Here is an 18,874-nt window from a genome sequence, read left to right as displayed (position 1 = left end):
TACTATTGCTATTGGCACCAACCTTTATTATATGTAGTGTTTGTCGTTGCATGATATTGGCTCTTGTGACTGTTTGAGGTGCTGGGCAAAGCTACGGGCATGGCCTGGGGTGTAACAAATAGTGGTGGGTAATGAGGTGGATAAAACACTGAGAGGGAGAATAATTAGAACATGCAAGTCCTCAACATGCTGTATGATTACACTAAGGCAAAATGAGGTTTTTTTATAAACACTAGGCAAATCTTGGCATTAACCCATGGCAATCAATCAGATGCATGCGGACATTGTTCTGTTTGCAGTTGGCTGAAAAAAAAAATCTAATCACTGATTGGTTGCTATGGGTTACTGCCCTGGTGCAAATTTGCCTAGTGTTTATAAATGAGTCCCAATGTTCTCATAGCAACCAATCAGCAGGTGGCATTTCCTGGTCGCCTGTTTGGAGGTATTCTAGGCAGACACAGGTTACTAGAGCCTCCATCCCTCCCAACATTTTGTAAACAGAAAAAGGGACAATAAGATCTGCCATTTTCCGCACGGCGAATTTTTTTGACCACGCCCGTTTTTGACGCCACACCCCCTCATTACCATGTACATTTTACAAAATTTGGAAGGTTGGATGGTTTTTATGTTATTACAGTTTTGCTAATGAAGGTGAATTGCTCGTTAAGCTGCAAGTCTTCTTTCTTAAAGGGATACTGTCATGGAAAAAAAATTTTTTTCAAAATGAATCAGTTAATAGTGCTGCTCCAGCAGAATTCTGCACTGAAATCCATTTCTCAAAAGAGCAAACAGATTTTTTTATATTCAATTTTGAAATCTGACATGGGGCTAGACATTTTGTCAATTTCCCAGCTGCCCCTGGTCATGTGACTTGTGCCTGCACTTTAGGAGAGAAATGCTTTCTGGCAGGCTGCTGTTTTTCCTTCTCAATGTAACTGAATGTGTCTCAGTGGGACATGGGTTTTTACTATTGAGTGTTGTTCTTAGACCTACCAGGCAGCTGTTATCTTGTGTTAGGGAGCTGTTATCTGGTTACCTTCCCATTGTTCTTTTGTTTGGCTGCTGGGGGGAAAAGGGAGGGGGTTGATATCACTCCGACTTGCAGTACAGCAGTAAAGAGTGATTGAAGTTTATCAGAGCACAAGTCACATGACTTGGGGCAGCTGGGAAATTGACAATATGTCTAGCCCCATGTCAGATTTCAAAACTGAATATGTAAAAATCTGTTTGCTCTTTTGAGAAATGGATTTCAGTGCAGAATTCTGCTGGAGCAGCACTATTAACTCATTCATTTTGAAAAAATTTTTTTTCCCATGACAGTATCCCTTTAAGTTATCTAAAACTGTTACAAAAGTATCTTAAGGGCTCTTATAGATGAGCGTTTTTAGCTGCACACCCCTGCATTCCGGTTTCTTGTGTTCAGCCACAGGGGAGCGAAGGAGTAGACGCACTGAATTCTTTTCAATGTGGCTGTACTCACACAGACGCATGTAAGCGCCGAACGCAGGAAAAATGCAACACGCTGCGTCCCAACCTGCATTCAGCGCTTACATGCGTCTGTGTGAGTACAGCCACATTGAAAAGAATTCAGTGCGTCTACTCCTTCGCTCCCCTGTGGCTGAACACAAGAAACCGGAATGCAGGGGTGTGCAGCTAAAAACGCTCGTCTGTAAGAGCCCTTAGTATGTATTCTGGGCTCTCTGCCAAGAGCCAATTAAGTTAGATACGTTGTATCTTTTTCTGGCTGTTCAGTGCAGCAGATCAAAGAGAAAATCAGGAAATGTCAGTATAAATCCAGGACTGCGGGTTGAGCTGTCAAAAGCGGGACTGTCCCACTTAAAACTGGACAGTTGGGAGGTATGCTAGAGCTACTGTTAACATTGTGATATTTATTACACGCTGGTGTAACTATAGAGGAAGCAGACCTCACAGTCTATAGCACTGAAATCCCCCTTCCTGCCACTTCTTTTCCTTCAAGATATATGCAGCGCTCGGTGGAGGGGTTGCACGCTGGAGTCCCTATGGGCCCTCTGAATATTTTTCTTTACGCCCCTGTATGCAGAGTAAGGAGCAGTGATAACATTAGTAATAAAGTAACAAATTTTAGTAATCAGGGACTTGTTACTATCCAATATTTATGGAACAGGTGGTACCTAAGATCAAAATTACTATGTAGAAAGCAGGGTATTAACACTTCCTAGCCTCCTCATTGAATCTGAATATTTTTCTTTACGCCCCTGTATGCAGAGTAAGGAGCAGTGATAACATTGGTAATAAAGTAACAAATTTTAGTGAATCAGGGACTTGTTACTATCCATTATTTATGGAACAGGTATGTGGAACAGGTGGTACCTAAGATCAAAATTACTCTGTAGAAAGCAGGGTATTAACACTTCCTGACCTCCTCATTGAAGCCTTTGACTGCTTTTCTAATTACCCTGATACTGTCTCTCACTCCTAGAGTGAACTAATACAATACTATCCTAACCCAACACCACATGGCTATACACTGAGCTGCCAAGAGACCCACTTCCCTTCCTAACCTCCTAATTTAGACCCAACACTAGCTGGCCAAAACTCTCCTTGGAAACATAAGGCAATACTTTACCCTTCTACATCTATATATAGTGTCAACATATTCTGCAGTGCATTACAGAGGTTTTGCCTCATTCACAGACTTTCCTTTCATATATCTCAGGTTCAAAGGAAAGACAGCAAATGTGCACAGATGGGCTTTAGCATCAAATAAAAAATGCCATTTTGATGCCACTGCTTCAGGATTCCAAGTTTTCTTGGCTATGGATAGGCTATAAAGCAGTTAAAAATGTTGCCATGAAAAAAAAAAGTCCATAGACTAATGTATAGTAAAAAACACAATGGGGCTCATTTATCAACAGTGGGCAAATTTGCCCCATGGGAAATTACCTGTAGCAACCAATCAGTGCTTAGCTTTCTAAAAGCCAGCTGCAAGTAGAACAATGAATGCAGCAATCTGATTGGTCGCCATGGGTTACTGCCCATGGGCAAATTTGCCCAGTGTTGATAAATGACCCCCAATGTGTTTGCCAAAGTGAAATGGGTCAGATTTGCCCATCACCATTTTCCACCTGTACATGGAGCATTTTGTTTCCCAATAGAAAGGGACAATTTACTTTAAAACAAGTTCCTAATTAACAAACAAAAATTAATAGAAATGCAGCACGTCATAGTATAAATCCACGGCTTACTAGTAGTCAATTTACATACATTGGACAGTTTGCCAAAAGCTTTCAGCCTCATAAGTCTTGAAGAAAAGTATCTGCAGTGCAGAGGACAATTGAACTGAACAGAAAGATGCATTCATTAACTGCCCACCCTACCCTATTGTATTGGGGCCAATTTCAGCAATTTATAGGACAATATAAAGACAATAGCACCACCACCTGCTGGACAGTTCCAGTAGCTCTGGTCAGACATCAAAAGGCCGTCTTTCATGAGCACAGCACTAGCACAATTCTTGTTTCCTTCTGAATGTATGTTGATCATTCTGACAATGCAGAGAATGACTAAGGGGCAGTACTACAACTGCAAAATGTCATAATATAAAAGTTAAACTGCAATTTTGAGGTGGTTTTCAGGGATACTCCTAAGAGCAGCCTTTTCAGTTTGCTTCAGCCAAGGATATAAATTTGGCTCTTCCTTTTATCCATCATGGGTTTGAATAACCTACGACACCAATAACTCTTGAGAAACCCCTCAACCCAGTAGCCTGGTCTGCTGTAAGGTGTCACCATGAATTCAGCCAGAAACAAATAACCTTACTGAGAGAAAAAGCAAACCAGTGCATGTATATTATATTTAGCAGCATGCTTCAAGATGACTCCTGAGCTGCAGTAGTTTACTGTTCAGATTATGTGAGCCAGCCTAAGGACCATGGAAGAACAGGAGAGCCTACCTAGAGACACTGGATCTGGCACATCCAGCTGTTTAATCAGCAGTATCAAAAATTGTTCCCATCATGCCTTTTTGTTCCAGAGCAAATATACTAAGGATGCAACAAAGCCAGGATTCAGTTTGGGCTTTCAGCCGAATCCTTCTCCCAGCTGAACCGAATCCTAATTTGCATATGCAAATTAGGGGTGGGGAGGGAAATCTCTTGACTGTCACAAAAGTAAAAATGTTCCTTCCCACCACTAATTATGCATATGCAAATTAGGGTTTGGTATTCAGCCGAATCCTTTTCGGGATTCGGCCAAATCCAAAATAGTGGATTCGGTGCATCCCTAAAATAGAGTATCAAAGGCCCTCCATCCCCCAACAAGTATGTATGCATGTATGTATGTGACCTGTTATCCAGAATGCTCGGGACCTGGGGTTTTCCGGATAACTGATCTTTCTGTAATTTGGGTCTTCACGCCTTAAGTTTACTAGAAATTAATTTAAACATTAAATAAACCCAATAGGCTTGTTTGCTTCCAATAAGGACTTATATTTTACTTTGGATCAAGTACAAGCTGCTGTTTTATTAGAGAAAAAGGAAATCATTTTTAAAAATTTGGATTATTTGGATAAAATGGAGTCTATGGGAGACAGCCATTCTGTAATTCAGAGCTTTCTGGATATCAGGTTTCCGGATAAGGGATCCTATCTAAAAATGTAGTTTATATTTGTTTCTCTTTTGGTGATCTATTTTAACCCTGCATAGTATTTGATCCCAGAGATACTTACACCTTATGATATGCAAGAGCTAAGCCATTTACTTGGAAGCTTATAAGCACACACACACATTCATAAACCAATTTCTGCGCAAAAATTTTTTAATACAAGGGTTATTTTGAGATGCCTAACCCAACACTGGAACGTGATAGTTCAAGTTGCTTGTCCAGAAGAATAGTTTCTTCTTTACACCAGCATTGTGGTTCCAGCTAATGGTGCGCAGAATTATACATGACAGCAGAATTTTTTTTTAGTTTTATTATTTAAAGTGCAGCTTTTTATAAAACAAGTATAAAAAATTAAAAAGGAAGCGCTGCCAAGCAGCAGTTTTATCCCCCCTACAGAGTACACAGCACCCAGTATAATACACAACAAGCTGTACAATATATCCGTACCCATGAGTGTTTGTCAATGTACACCACAGTTCCACTGCTTCCAGAAGTACAGGCTAGAGTGGCGATGCTAGCATCAAGGTATAGCAAGATCCACTGGTTCAGTCTTTGCAGCTTATATAATGTCCCCATAATGCTGGTTGCACCAGACCATGGAAGCACTTTTCAAGTAAGAGATGTTACTACACACAAGTCAGTATTTAAAAGTCAGCGTCCAGTGTGAAAGTGTTATCTTTTGGCTTTGACATGACACCCATCTTCTGGTATTCACCAACTCTCTTCTCAAAGAAGTTAGTCTTTCCTTCCAAAGAGATGTTTTCCATGAAGTCAAATGGATTAGAGGCCTTGAAAACCTACAAACGTAAAGATGTGTTGGGTTTAGCATCACTTGTGAAGTTTCTGCTATGCACACTATGGCTTCCCTGCCATATCAAGAAAACACCTTGTTCAGATAACTAACCCTTTTAACTGATTTTGTTATGAAAATGTAGTTAGATATATAATCTGTCTTTTACATGCTGCAAAGTGTCTGCGCATTTGTGCCCAATGTAAGCAAACTGGGTGAACCCAAATTTATTCCAGTGCTATCACTTTACATTGATCACATTTGTGCCACACATTTTGGTTGTTGAAACACATTGGGATTAGGATAATTGAATAAATCTTTACCCAAGTTGCAGTGCCCTGCTATTAAACTGCTCGAGACTAATAAATTTACTGTGTTCGGCTCTACCAGATTGGCATCAAACTAATGCAGAATCTACCAAAGCTTTAGTGTTTCCAATTGTTATAACTGTAGCACGTCAAGTTAGTCACATCATTTATCCAGCATTATACTGGTGGCAAAGCAGCACCAAGCCATTTTCATACCCTAATACAGCAGTTTGTCCTAACTTTTAGACTTCCTAACCAACCCTCTCATCTTCTGTACCAATTTCCTCATGAAGCTACCCCATGTAATTCTAAATACTAGGGATAAAGATCAGCAATGCTAACACTTGGGCTTGGTGTACCATTCCTAGTAGACTGCTAGGACGTACACCTACAGTTTACAATAAGCGTGCTGGAAATAAGTTACGACCAAGCCCAATCATTCAGGATTAAGTCAGAGACCACAGAATCAGGTTCAGTTTGTAAGCTCAACACAATTACCTTATTAAAGCCAAGCTCCAGTAGAAGACGGTCTGCAACAAATTCAATATACTGCTTCATTAAAGTACAATTCATTCCAATGAGATTTACAGGCAAAGCTTCTGTTAAGAATTCCTAGAAAAAAAAAAAAAAGATCTTTATTATGAGAAAACTGAGCTGCACGACACCCACTATCCTTAAAGGGGTGGTTCACCTTTAAGTTACAGAAAAGATCAATTGAAAAAATGCTTAAAATTGGCCAATTATATAGTTTGAATTATTTGCTATCCTTTCAGATGTCACTGACCCATAAGAGATGCTTTGTAAGGCTACAAATGTAGTTTATTGCTCAATTCTGTTCAGGTTCTCTATTCATATTCCAGCTTATTCAAAGCACTGCACGTTTGCTAGGGTAATTTGGAGCCCTGCAACCAGATTGCTGGAATTGCAAACTGGAGAGCTGCAGAAGAAATAACCCAGAACCATATAAAAAAAAATAGAAAGCCAATTGCAAAAATTGTCTCAGAATAAGACATCATACTAAAAGGTAACAGGTGAACAGTCCCTTTAAGACAAGTCACGCACCTATTATAGGAAACTGATTTGACATTAAAAGTAGCAACTACACTGTCATACCTGCACACCCACTCCCCTTAGTAGAAGCAAACTTTTTGCGTTCAATTAGTAGTCAGACCTTTGTGTGCCAACTAATGAGTAGATTTAACCAATGGAGGCTTAAAATTCCATTAAAATGGACCAGTACCGACTGGCTTGAAATGAATTATTCTGCATTGCTAGATATTTCAAGTTATCTATTTAAGTTGATGCCTGAATTAAATCTTAGTCAATAGGATAGTACTGTAAGAAACATACCTGTTCAATTTGAACAGCATTAGTAATAAGCTGAACAACACGCTCTTCTGAAGGTTTGTGTACAAGATGTCTGAACATAAGGCAAGCAAAGTCACAATGTAAACCCTGGGCAGAGAGGGTAAAAAAAAAGTTAGTTAAAGCTACTCGAAGGCAGTGTTTACAGGACTAAAGCAGGTATCCAACTTACTTCATCTCTGCTAATAAGTTCATTAGAGAAAGTGAGTCCAGGCATCAGTCCACGTTTCTTCAGCCAAAAAATGGATGCAAATGAACCGGAGAAGAAGATCCCTTCAACAGCAGCAAATGCCACCACTCGTTCACCTACAGAAATAAGTATGTAGTGCTCAGTGGCTGTAATCCATGAATAAGTGCATTTTTATTCAAGTAGAGAGCTCTACCGGGGGAGGGGGAAGATGCACTAAACAGGGAAAGGCTGCCCCCTTGCCAACGACATTGCCCTTGTTTGTATCTACAAGTGGAGATATTAAAGCACTAATTCTACATACTGTGTGCTAGTGAACCTTTATTTTTTTTTAAAACTGCATTTAAGAATTTAGTTTGTAGATTCAAACTTACCATATGTTGCCTGTTTGTCACTAATCCAGCGCAGAGCCCAATCAGCCTTCTTTTTCACACAAGGCAAAGTTTCAATAGCATTGAAAAGGAATCCCCTGAAAAGGTAAACATTTTAGTTTAAGGGCTTCAGATCTAAATTGCGCAAAATGAAAACCGAGCATTTATACTGGAAGTCTAGCAGTAACCCATCTGCCTTAAGACCTACCTCTCCTTGGGATCTTTAATGTAGGTGTCAATAAGAAGGCTGTACATTTCAGAATGAATGTTCTCCATTGCGATTTGGAAGCCATAAAAGCAGCGAGCCTCAGTAACTTGCACCTCCTTGCTAAACCTCTCCACCTAGAGAAAAAAAAAAAAAATATATCTACAGTCTTTTCATTACATAACAGTTGTAAACAGTGCCAATAAATAGTAGCTAATAAAAATATTCAGATTTAAATAGAAGAGACTATATAAAACAGTGGGCACTTTTCAGCTCTATTTTAAAAGTGTGCCCAGTAATTTACATCTCAGTGGCATGTGCCACCAAGTTTGCCAGATGTTTCCAGTTCTAGCCATGTAGTGGGATGGTATACTGTTAACCTGGAGCAGTTTCATGGGATGCCAGCATATGGTAGACAGCTTACAGTTGGATTTAGTGCACACACGTTGCACTCTTATACATTAACTATTCAGTGTAATTTGCAGCAGCCCAAACAAGTGAGTGGGGAAATGAGCACCTCAGTTATCCAGCCAGTCTACCTACATTTATGATAGGGATGCAGCGAATCCAAGATTCAGACTAATCCTTCTGCCCGGCCAAATTGAATCAGAATCCTCATTTGCATATGCAAATTAGGGTCAGGGAGGGAAATCGTGACTGTCACAAAAGTAAAAGTGTTCCTTCACACCACTAATTTGCATATGCAAATTAGGGTTGGTATTCGGCCAAATCCAAAATAGTGGATTCGGTGCATCCCTAATTTATGTAGTTAAAACGTGTAAATATAGCTCAGCCTATGCAATAGGAAATCTGTCTGCCATTTAATGCCATTGTGCTTGTTTCACACAGATTCAAGTTACATACCAGGTTCTCGTTTACTATCCCATCACTAGCTGCAAAAAAGGCCAACACATGAGAGATAAAGTATCTTTCGTCTGTCTTCAGGGACTCCCAGTGCTGAATGTCCTTAGACAGATCCACCTGTAGGAGAACATTGGTCATTAAATTATTGCAATAGGTTAGGGAATACAAAACAAGGATCCAGAAGGATATGCAGAGGTCACATGATTGAAGCAGCTTTACATAAAAATTCAAGTGCAGTGTATCCCCAAAGTGAAATCTAACTGAACTTTTAAAGGTGTTCCACCTTTGAAACACAAAATTCCTGTACCATTACAAAAAAAAATATAAAGGGGGAAGCAGCAAAGTTATAATTTGCTGTTAATGATGCATTTTCCAGTTTGTTTAGTCATTGTTACTATTGTATGTTATTGTAACAGCTACCATTAATGAAATTGCTACATTTCTTATCTTTGGTCCTACCATGAATCGCAAATAAAGCACTGAATTAGAACAGTTTAGAGTTCATGACAACCCCCAAGAAAAAAATAAAAATTGAAGACTAAAGTTAATTAAAAGGCTCTTCAAGTTGTTTTGTTTCAGGTGTAATCTTAAAGGTTCACCTTACACTTTCAGGTTTCAATCACTAATTTCTAAGACAAATTGCAAGCCAAGTTAGTGGCATTGATACAGGCTGCAATTATACTTAGTTGGCAGTCACCAAGTCTCATTAGTATACGCTACCCATTTGATTCCAATAAGAAACTTTACAAGTGGAGGTGGTAGTTGTAAATATGCTTTGATTTCACAAACATCTGTGGCAGTTTTGCCAAGAGTGCACTCACCTCCAATATATAAATAGAAACCCCTACCGATATAAAATGTACTTGTAAATTTATGCCAGTTGTAAAATCTTACATGACGTTCCAATAGCAAAAACACAAGCATACCTCTTCAGCAGTCCAGAATGAAGCTTCTGCTTTCTTGTACATTTGCCAGATGTCATGATACTGGATGGGGAAGATCACAAATCTATGTGGATTATCCTTCAGAAGGGGCTCATCTGTAAGTCTAGGATTCTTTGGGACTTTAGATGTGGGCTAAAAATGAAAAAAAAAAAGTTTTAAATGTGTCCTTCAGTAGTCTCCCAAATAGTACCACCTTCCACTTCAGCTTGCTTTATGGTTATTTATTAAAAAATATGGCTGGGTTTATTTATTTATTTAATTTTTTTTTTAAGTGTAGCATCAACCGAGAAGTTAGTATTTTATGGGGTAACAACTTTACATCCCCAAGTGATTCTTCACTGCTATGGTAAACCCATAAAGCTTATAAATATACAAAGTTCTAGAAACAAATAAGTGCAAATTAATCTTAAAAGGGCACCTGTTGGGGTAAAAAGGTTGTCCCCAACCAAAGGTGCAGGATAATAGAGCCCACATTCTGGTTGGGGATAACCGAAGTTCTCTTTAAAAAAAAAAAAAAAAAAGCCAGCGCTAACAGCAATGGGAGGGAGCTCCTGGTGTGAGTCCTGTCACTCGCATGTGCATAACCAGCAATTCGGGCAGCTTTTCATTATGCGCATGCGAGTGACAGGACATGGTTGCTCACACCAGGAGCTCCCTCCCGTTGCGGATAGTGCTGGCATTTTTTTTTTTAAAGAAAACTATTGTTATCCCCAGCTGGTATGCAGGTTCTGTTAGCCCGCACCTTTGGTTGGGGATAGGGTTGCCACCTTTTCTGGAAAAAATACCAGCTTTCCTATATATTTATCTCCCCTCCCCCCCCAATTAATAATATTGGGATCAACCATCATTTTTACCGGCCAGGCCAGTAAGACACCAGTCAGGTGGCAACCCTAGTTGGAAATAACATTTTTAACCAAAAAAAATAAATTGTGTCAAAACAGCTGTGTTATTACTCTGTAGAACATATAAGATTACACGAATGCAGTTTGCTACTATATTGTAAACAATAAAAGCCTAAAAAGTCCCCATATATAATACACATCTGAATCTATAGTGCAGAGTACAAAAATAAGAGATTGCAGACAGTACACTCAGTTTCCTATAAAAATGAAATACAAAACGCTTTGTACCTATGTTGGCCAACAAAAAAAAAATAAAAAAAAATGTATTTTTTTTTAGTTAGCAAATATAGGCATCATTTCTACAGTACTTTTTGTATTTGTTTTTCATGCCACTGGCTAACACTGTACCACGGTTTGTTTTGTGCTATAAAAAAGGAATACAAAGAAGCATTTTACAGAAGAGGGTGCTATTTTTAGAGTTGTTATAGTAAATACAGTATTAGACTAGCTGGGTATTGTAGTTTTTTTTTAACAAAGATGGGTAACACTTGGGGAGCAGAATCAATAGCGAAGCCAAAACCCCTCCCCCCACACTGACACTTGGCGCCAACCAATGGAACAAAGGCTCCACTGTACCTTTAAGAGAAACTGGTTTTGGCGCCCTTTAAAATAACAGGGACACGTAACTTTTCTTTACAGTAATGTTACTCCCATATTACAAACTGGAGTCATTTTCCAGTTAGCAGGAATGAGAAACAATCCCCTAAGGGCTACAATTTACATCATTCCACCAACGGCCGCCCCAGACTGCAGTAAGTGGGGATGCTGGGAATTGTAGTCCTCTGGTAACAAGGACATTAGTTAGGGGGATATATTCCCCTCAGTCTCACCGTGTCTGCCTCCTGGAAGATCTTGCGGGCGGTCTTGCTGGCCAGGACGCGGGTGCTGTTAAGGGTAGGCGGCTGTAAAACAGAAAGAGAAGCGTTTAGAAGCAAGGAATAACACACTGCGTTCCAGTAAGACGTAAAGTAAGAGGGAAAAGTCTCACCGTGTTCTCTTTTTCTGTCAGGGTCAGGTTCTTCATGGGAGACACGTTGTCGTTAAGCTGGGCGAAGGGTTTGCGGGCAGACAACATATTGCTCAGTAAAAGAACGAAATGTAAAGTAAAATTAATAAATTAAAAGCTCTCTCGCCGACCCTGCAGAAAGGAAAAGATGAGCTGAGTGAAAGATGCCAAAAAAAGCGCGTCGGCTGCAATATTTATACTCTGTTCAGATTTGGCGCCAGACATCATCCGCCAATCAGAACCGAGAACAGCGGTGCCTGCGCCGCTTCTGACGCTGGCGCTCATTCGCTATTGGTTGCTGTAAAAGAAAAATCAGCCAATAGGATGCGGGACAGCCGCAACAGCTGTCAGCTATGCCGGGATACAAAAAAACGCGCCTTTTCTTTTTACTTATTTGTACACAATTGTACTTATTGATACGTCTTTAAATATTATGTCGCAAAAAACAGACATTTGCGTGAGAGTTACTTTAAATGTAAATGTAATAAAAGTCCTAACAGCGTTCACGGCGTATTCAAGCTTGCTGTTTATCTTTAAAAATGATTTCGTGTTTTTTTTTACCTCTGTTTTGAGAATATTCTCCTGGTACAACGAAAGGAAGCGGATAAATGTTATAAACATGAGTCATATATTCGTATAATATCGAATGATGATGATAAAGGAAAGCAGAGTTTTGCTTCAGGCTGCTGATTGCCACCCCCACGGGCGAGGCTGCTGTTACACAACACAAAATGGAGGCGGTTATGAAACATGTCATTGTTCTCTAAAGCAGCAGTGTACCCGCCAGGACTGAGGGAAGGGAATATTCCCTGTTCTATGTAGGTATATCTTTATATAAAGGCACAGCTGTACATTTGTAGAAGTCATCATACATTACAAATACAAACAATTCATATAGGACAAATACATTTATAACATACAGATCAAAATACAAAGTGTGTAAAAATTGTAGTTAGATAGCTACAGTATTCACATTCACAGGGTTGTCCAGGCCCTCCAAGTTGTTTTTAAAAAGCAATTCGCCTGCATGTTATTGGCAACTGAAGGCTGTCAGGGAATATGGGAGTTGTAGTGCAACAATAGCTGGAGGTGTTGCAAGTTGGAAAAAAAACTGATTTGGGGGCTCCCTGGTCCCTGCTTTCCTAGAAGCTCCATCAGTGGAGGAGAACCCCAAGTGACATAACTAGTTATGTCACTTGGGGTTCTCCTCCACTGATGGAGCTTCTAGGATATTACTGGGGCCCAAATAGTTACATAGTTAAAGTCCATCAAGTCCAACCCCTCCAAATGAAAACCCAGCATCCATACACACACCCCTCCCTACTTTCACAAGAATTCTATATACCCATATCTATACTAACTATAGAGCTTAGTATCACAATAGCCTTTGATATTATGTCTGTCCGAGAAATCATCCAAGCCATTCTTAAAGGCATTAACTTAATCAGCATCACAACATCACCCGGCAGTGCATTCCACAACCTCACTGTCCTGTGAAGAACCCCCTACGTTGCTTCAAATGAAAGTTCTTTTCTTCTAGTCTGAAGGGGTGGCCTCTGGTACGGTGATCTACTTTATGGGTAAAAAGGTCCCCTGCTATTTGTCTATAATGTCCTCTAATGTACTTGTAAAGTGTAATCATGTCCCCTCGCATGCGCCTTTTTTCCAGAGAAAACAACCCCAACCTTGACAGTCTCCCCTCATAATTTAAGTCTTCCATCCCACTAAGCAATTTAGTTGCACTTAGTCTCTGCACTCTCTCCAGCTCATTTATATCCCTCTTAAGGACTGGAGTCCAAAACTGCACTGCATACTCCAGATGAGGCCTTACCAGGGACCTATAAAGAGGCAGAATTATGTTTTCATCCCTTGAGTTAATGCCCTTTTTTATGCAAGACAGAACTTTATTTGCTTTAGTGGCCACAGAATGACACTGCCCAGAATTAGACAATGTGTTATCTACAAAAACCCCTAGATCCTTCTCATTTAAGGAAACTCCCAACACACTGCCATTTAGTGTATAACTTGCATTTATATTATTTTTGCCAAAGTGCATAACTTGCATTTATCAACATTGTACCTCATTTTCCAGTTTGCTGCCCAGTTCTCCAACTTAGACAAATCACTCTGCAAAGTGGCAGCAAAATATCTAGAGGTTGACCAATTTTAGCAGTATTTATTGAATTTGTATATGAATTAGAGTCTCGGGCCCTCATACATCCTGGGCCCCCTGCAGACGCAGAGACTGCTTCCTCTTTAGTTACGCCCCAGTGGCATAACTATAGAGGAAGCAGACCCCGCGGTCGCAGGGGGGTCCGGGGAACAAGGGGGCCCGGGACTAGGGTTGCCACCTTTTCAAAAAAAATTTACCAGCCAGTAGTGGGGGGCGGGCCATGATGCAAAAAGGGGTGGAGTGGTGAGTCGTTGGGAGTCGTGCCACAAAAGGGGCGGGGCCATGTCACTTGATGGCAAGAACACGAAGAAAAGGTAAGTTCCACCGGAGGGTCAAGGGCTTTTGTTAAGGGTATTACAAATTACCGGCAACTACATTGCCAGTAAATTTGTAATACCGGCCCCGGCCTTGGCGGATGTTTTCCGGCCGGTTTTACCTGGGACCCAGGGCCTGCTTCCTCTAAGTTATGCAAATCTCCCCTCTGCAGCCACTCTCCTAATTGAGAGCCAGTGGGGAGCATCGGCAAACAGCGAAGGGGGGTGGGCAGCAGGCAGGTGGCAGACAGAGCAACTGTGCTCGCCGGCCCCTCTTAAAGGAGAAGCAAACCCTAAAGTTAAAAAAATCCTACCCTATGTAGACCCCCCCCAGCCTAGCTGCTACCCCGGGCAAATACCCCTAAATCTTTACTACCCCTCGGTGCAGATTCTGTCCAGCTGAGTTCACGGGCGCCATCTTCAGCAGCTTCAGTAATCTTCTGGACTTCCCTCAGCGATTCGGCAAATTCCGTGGATTGCTCCAAATGCGAATGCGCTGATACAGCACTTACTTCCCAAAAATTACCGAAGTGAAGAAGATGGCGCCCGTGAACTCTGCTGGACAGAATCTGTGCCGAGGGGTAAGTAAAGACTTAGGGGCATTTGCCCAGGTTAGCAGCTAGGCTGGGGGGAAGGAGGGAGGGGGGTCTATGTAGGGTAGGGGTTTTTTAACTTTAGGGTTTGCTTCTCCTTTAAGACTTTTTTGGCAGGGGGGCCTGGCGGTGCGTTGTTACGCTGCTGGTTATGCCCCGAGAACCCTTCATATTTAGCACAAGCAATTCAGCTAAAAATGAAGACTCAAACTGCAAAGCAGGAGCCCAGTGAAAAGGCTCTTTGTGTTCAGTGTTGCATAAGGAGCACTGGGTGTTTCATAAGCCAGTGACTGTTTAGGGCAGTGGCTGTCAGAGTTTTTAGTTCAAGCCTATTTTGCATAGGGCTCCCCTGATACACAAGGTTACAAGGTTATAGCTATAGGAAAATATTGGTATATCAGCTATTTAGCCATTATTCTCTTGCTCACTAGAGATATAGATGACTGTTGCTTGTATTACATTGGTCACATTACATTGGTCCTTGACTGTACAATAACCGTTGCTAAAAGTTCCTAACAGTTCCAGGTTTCCGCCCTGTTTACTCGGACATTATTTCACCTGTTTTCTTTTTTTTTTTAAATGAACAGCGGCAAAAATAATGATTTATGGTTAAAACTCAATCCAATTTTTAACTCTTATTCTAGAATATAAATGGGTGCTTAAACACAATTGGAATGTTGGAATTATGACCATCTACCATGTCATATGTGGTGGTTGGGACAAATTGCACCCCCTTTTAACAGGAATTGCTCACAACCCTGAGGAAGTCTTGTAGAACAAGCTTTGCCCTTGGCTCTGCCCCTACTATAGATGGCCTTATACATATATGAACATCTATGGGTACAATCCCTTAGAATTATGAGACTTTTTATGTACAAAAAGGATCTCTGCCTGTCTGCTCTCACTTTGCAATTTCTAATAAAAAGGGAGCTAAGTAGTTATAACACAACAAAATCTCAGCATGCTAAAAAAACAGGCTAGACATTCTGTTGTGTAAGCTTTACCATTACAGAGTCATTGTTTTCAGTGCACACGGCTCAGGGACAATCCCTTTGTCTGACTAAGCCACACTCATCCCCAGCACAATGCCTCTGTCCAATAAGGAGACCCTGACCTCTGCTCGTCCCCCTTACTTCCAACTTTTTATTCATGTACAGTGAAGCCTGAACATCTTTTCTTATTGAGGATAAAATCTGATGTGATCATACAAACCTATGCATAGCCATTTTAGTGAGTCACCAAACAAGATCAGATCTTTTCCCAGTTTGACTACCACAACAAATCAAGCTCATCTGATTTCTGTCCCAGGGCTTAAAGGAGAAGGAAAGCTATGGAGGCAGTTTATTGCCAATAGATTAGCCACAATAGTGCAAGCTAGAATACTATATTTATTCTGTAGAATGTTTTACCATACCTGAGTAAAAAGCTCTAGAAGCTCTCTGTTTGTTTAGAATAGGAGCTGCAGTATTAACGTGGTGTGACATCACTTCCTGCCTGAGTCTCTCCCTGCTCTGGGCTCAGATTACAGTAGAGAAGGGAGGGGTGGGGCAGAGGAGCAAACTGAGCATGCTCTTGCCCAGGGCAATGAGGTTTAAGCTGAAGGCAGGAAGTCTGATACAGAAGCCCATGAGTACACAATAGAAGGAAAGAAATGTGGTGTTTCTTTTGACAGGGGACTCAGAGCAACATGACTTTGGGGGTTTACTGGTATATTTAGATGGACCTTTCTGATAAGGCTTACTTAGTTTTAACCTTTCCTTCTCCTTTAATGTTCTTTTAATTCTGGGATTCTGCCCTATGGAGACCTGTTGTGTAAGGACTGAATTAACACACAGATTTAGACCTTGTCCTACAGATTTTTGAACCTGCCCAATAGATATGTGGCCAATATCTAGTTAGATATCGGTCAGGCAGTCCATCCTGAGGGCCCCATACACAGGCCAAAAAGCTGTCAACTGTCTGGAGAGGATTAGTCAGCAGTTTTATCAACCTGTGTGTAGACAATTTTTATGTTGGTCCACCATGGTGGTGGACTAGCAATCTGCAGATACTGCACAATGTTAGAGAGGCTGCTGTAAGATGCTTTAGTTACTATTTATTCGCCTGGGTGTGGCAGTTTGGGCCACGGTGTATGCCAAGGCCTATTCTGAATCTGAGTCCGGATCTGGGTAGCAAACAGGGAGCATGTGTGTGGAATTAAAAATGCGGTTCTAGATCAGGCATTGGTCTGCCTGACTATACCCTGCATGGTCTCTAAATTGTAGCACCAGTGTAACTAAAGGAAAAGGGCAGATGTCAGAGAATGTTTCAGGAATATATTTATAATTTACATCCTTCAGTGACATTGGCAGGTACAACATAATCTTTCATTTTAGCCGCTCCACGCTTGGCTGGTGAAACATAGATGTTAGTAGCATTTCATTCACTTCCTAGATGCATTCCATTAAAAGTCAGTGTTTGTCTTTTAGGTGTGGTAAAGAAACAATATGAAATTAGATAATAATGAAGAGAAATATGCATGGAGGTTTCCCATTAAGTGATACATGCTTTTATAAGGTTCAAAGTGTAAAAACGGGCACAAAATTCCAGGATGCTTGCAGCTAGCACCCGCTAATGGAACAGACACAAGAGTTCTTTATAAGGGCCCTAAGGGGCACAATTTTGTATTCCTTAGCATTATAGCACTTGCATTTGTACCAATGGTAAAAATGTCCTAGTACATCCATGTTGGGTTCTGAATATATGACCGAATCTGATTGCAGGGGGATAGCTAGGTATAGAGAAAGTCTGGGAACACTTTTTCTTGTTCCACCGCCACATTCACCCTAAACTCAAGTCTGGACACTGTCCATGTTTATTCTGACTCTTTTTCCCCTAGTGGACATTCCCTTCATGCCTTGGCTATTTTTCTTCCTTAAAGGAGAAGGAAAGGTCTTCTAACTTGGGGGTGCCAAAAGTTGGGCACCCCAAGTGATCGCATGCACTTACCTGAAATCCCAGACGGATGCTTCTATCAGTAGAAAACTGCACCGGCCCGGGATTCTTCCAGCGAGCACCAGGGAGTGATCACTTTCATGCTTCTTCTATTTCAAATTTCCAGGGCAGTTGCATACGCAGTAGAACAAAATAGGCAACTTTTTCATTAAAGTTCGGATTTTCTCGCTACTACGCATTCACAGCCACGGGAAAAAAGAAGAAACCAGAAGCCGACCGCTCCATGGTGTCTGCTGGAAGAATCCTGGGCTGGTGCAGTTTCCTTCTGATAGGAGTTTCAGATAAGTACTTGCAATCACTTGCCTAACTTTTGGCACCCCCAAGTTAAAAGACGTTTCCTTTAAGATGGCCATAGACGTGCAGATTATAGCCAATGTCAGATGAATGAACGAATGAACGTCTGTGCCAATCTTCCAACCTGCAACTAATCATTCAGATTAATATAAAGTAGTAAAGAGAACACATCACAAAATGCTCAGGTCATCAATTGACAGAGAGCAATCGTACGAACGTTATGTCCGACAAACAGTAGTAACAATCTCCCATTGATATAGTCAGATAGGAAATACATGCAGAGGTATTATCGGTAGCCAATATAAATCTTTTAACCTGTACGATCGACTGAGTGAACGATCACCATGGTACAAAAAATGTTGGGACTCTCCACACATGGTCTGAAAATCGTACAAACCTTCATTTCGTTCTATTGTATCTTGCGTCTATAGCCAGCTTTAATCAGGAGAACACACAAAGGGGCATATTTATGGAAGGCGATATTAAAGCACACCACCACTGACCAAATGGAAATTTAACAGCTCTCTATTCATGATAAATATTTCCTTAAAAATATCATGAAAGAAGAGCCATGAAGTTGAACTGTGGGGAACTTGATTTTCAATCTCTAATAACTATGCCCCCAAGTGACTCATATGCATCTTCCAAGATAGATCATCTATTGTTTTATACTCTATGATTGAGCAGTACACCAGCAAAGAACCCCCAGTAGGCTGCCCAATGACCATTTGGACCATGCAAGACAATACAATTTATTAGATTGCTTTCACAGGCAAAACCGCTAATGTGCATGAGCCTTTAGGCTCATAAACACTTTCCTTTGGTTTTTACATTTTCATTAGATTTAAAAAGATGCTTTTCATGTAACTCGATTAAAAGAATGAAAAAATCTCTCTAGATATATAGTGCAATGTAAGACAA

General features: G+C 40.7%; 1 protein-coding gene across 1 annotated transcript; it reads right to left on the bottom strand.

Annotated features, from left to right (window-relative positions):
• Positions 1-4,939: 4,939 nt before the first annotated feature.
• On the bottom strand, positions 4,940-11,735 carry rrm2.2.L (ribonucleotide reductase M2, gene 2 L homeolog). The gene is given in 10 exon segments (NM_001087303.1): positions 4,940-5,440; positions 6,240-6,353; positions 7,092-7,196; positions 7,279-7,412; positions 7,668-7,762; positions 7,873-8,006; positions 8,734-8,850; positions 9,660-9,809; positions 11,410-11,481; positions 11,568-11,735. Coding segments are annotated over 10 exon segments (1,161 nt in total). The 5' UTR covers positions 11,655-11,735; the 3' UTR covers positions 4,940-5,287.
• Positions 11,736-18,874: the final 7,139 nt, after the last annotated feature.

This window comes from Xenopus laevis, chromosome 5L (assembly GCF_017654675.1).
Source record: "Xenopus laevis strain J_2021 chromosome 5L, Xenopus_laevis_v10.1, whole genome shotgun sequence".
Classification (NCBI taxonomy): domain Eukaryota; kingdom Metazoa; phylum Chordata; class Amphibia; order Anura; family Pipidae; genus Xenopus; species Xenopus laevis.
This window is presented reverse-complemented; position numbering and strand designations above follow the sequence as displayed.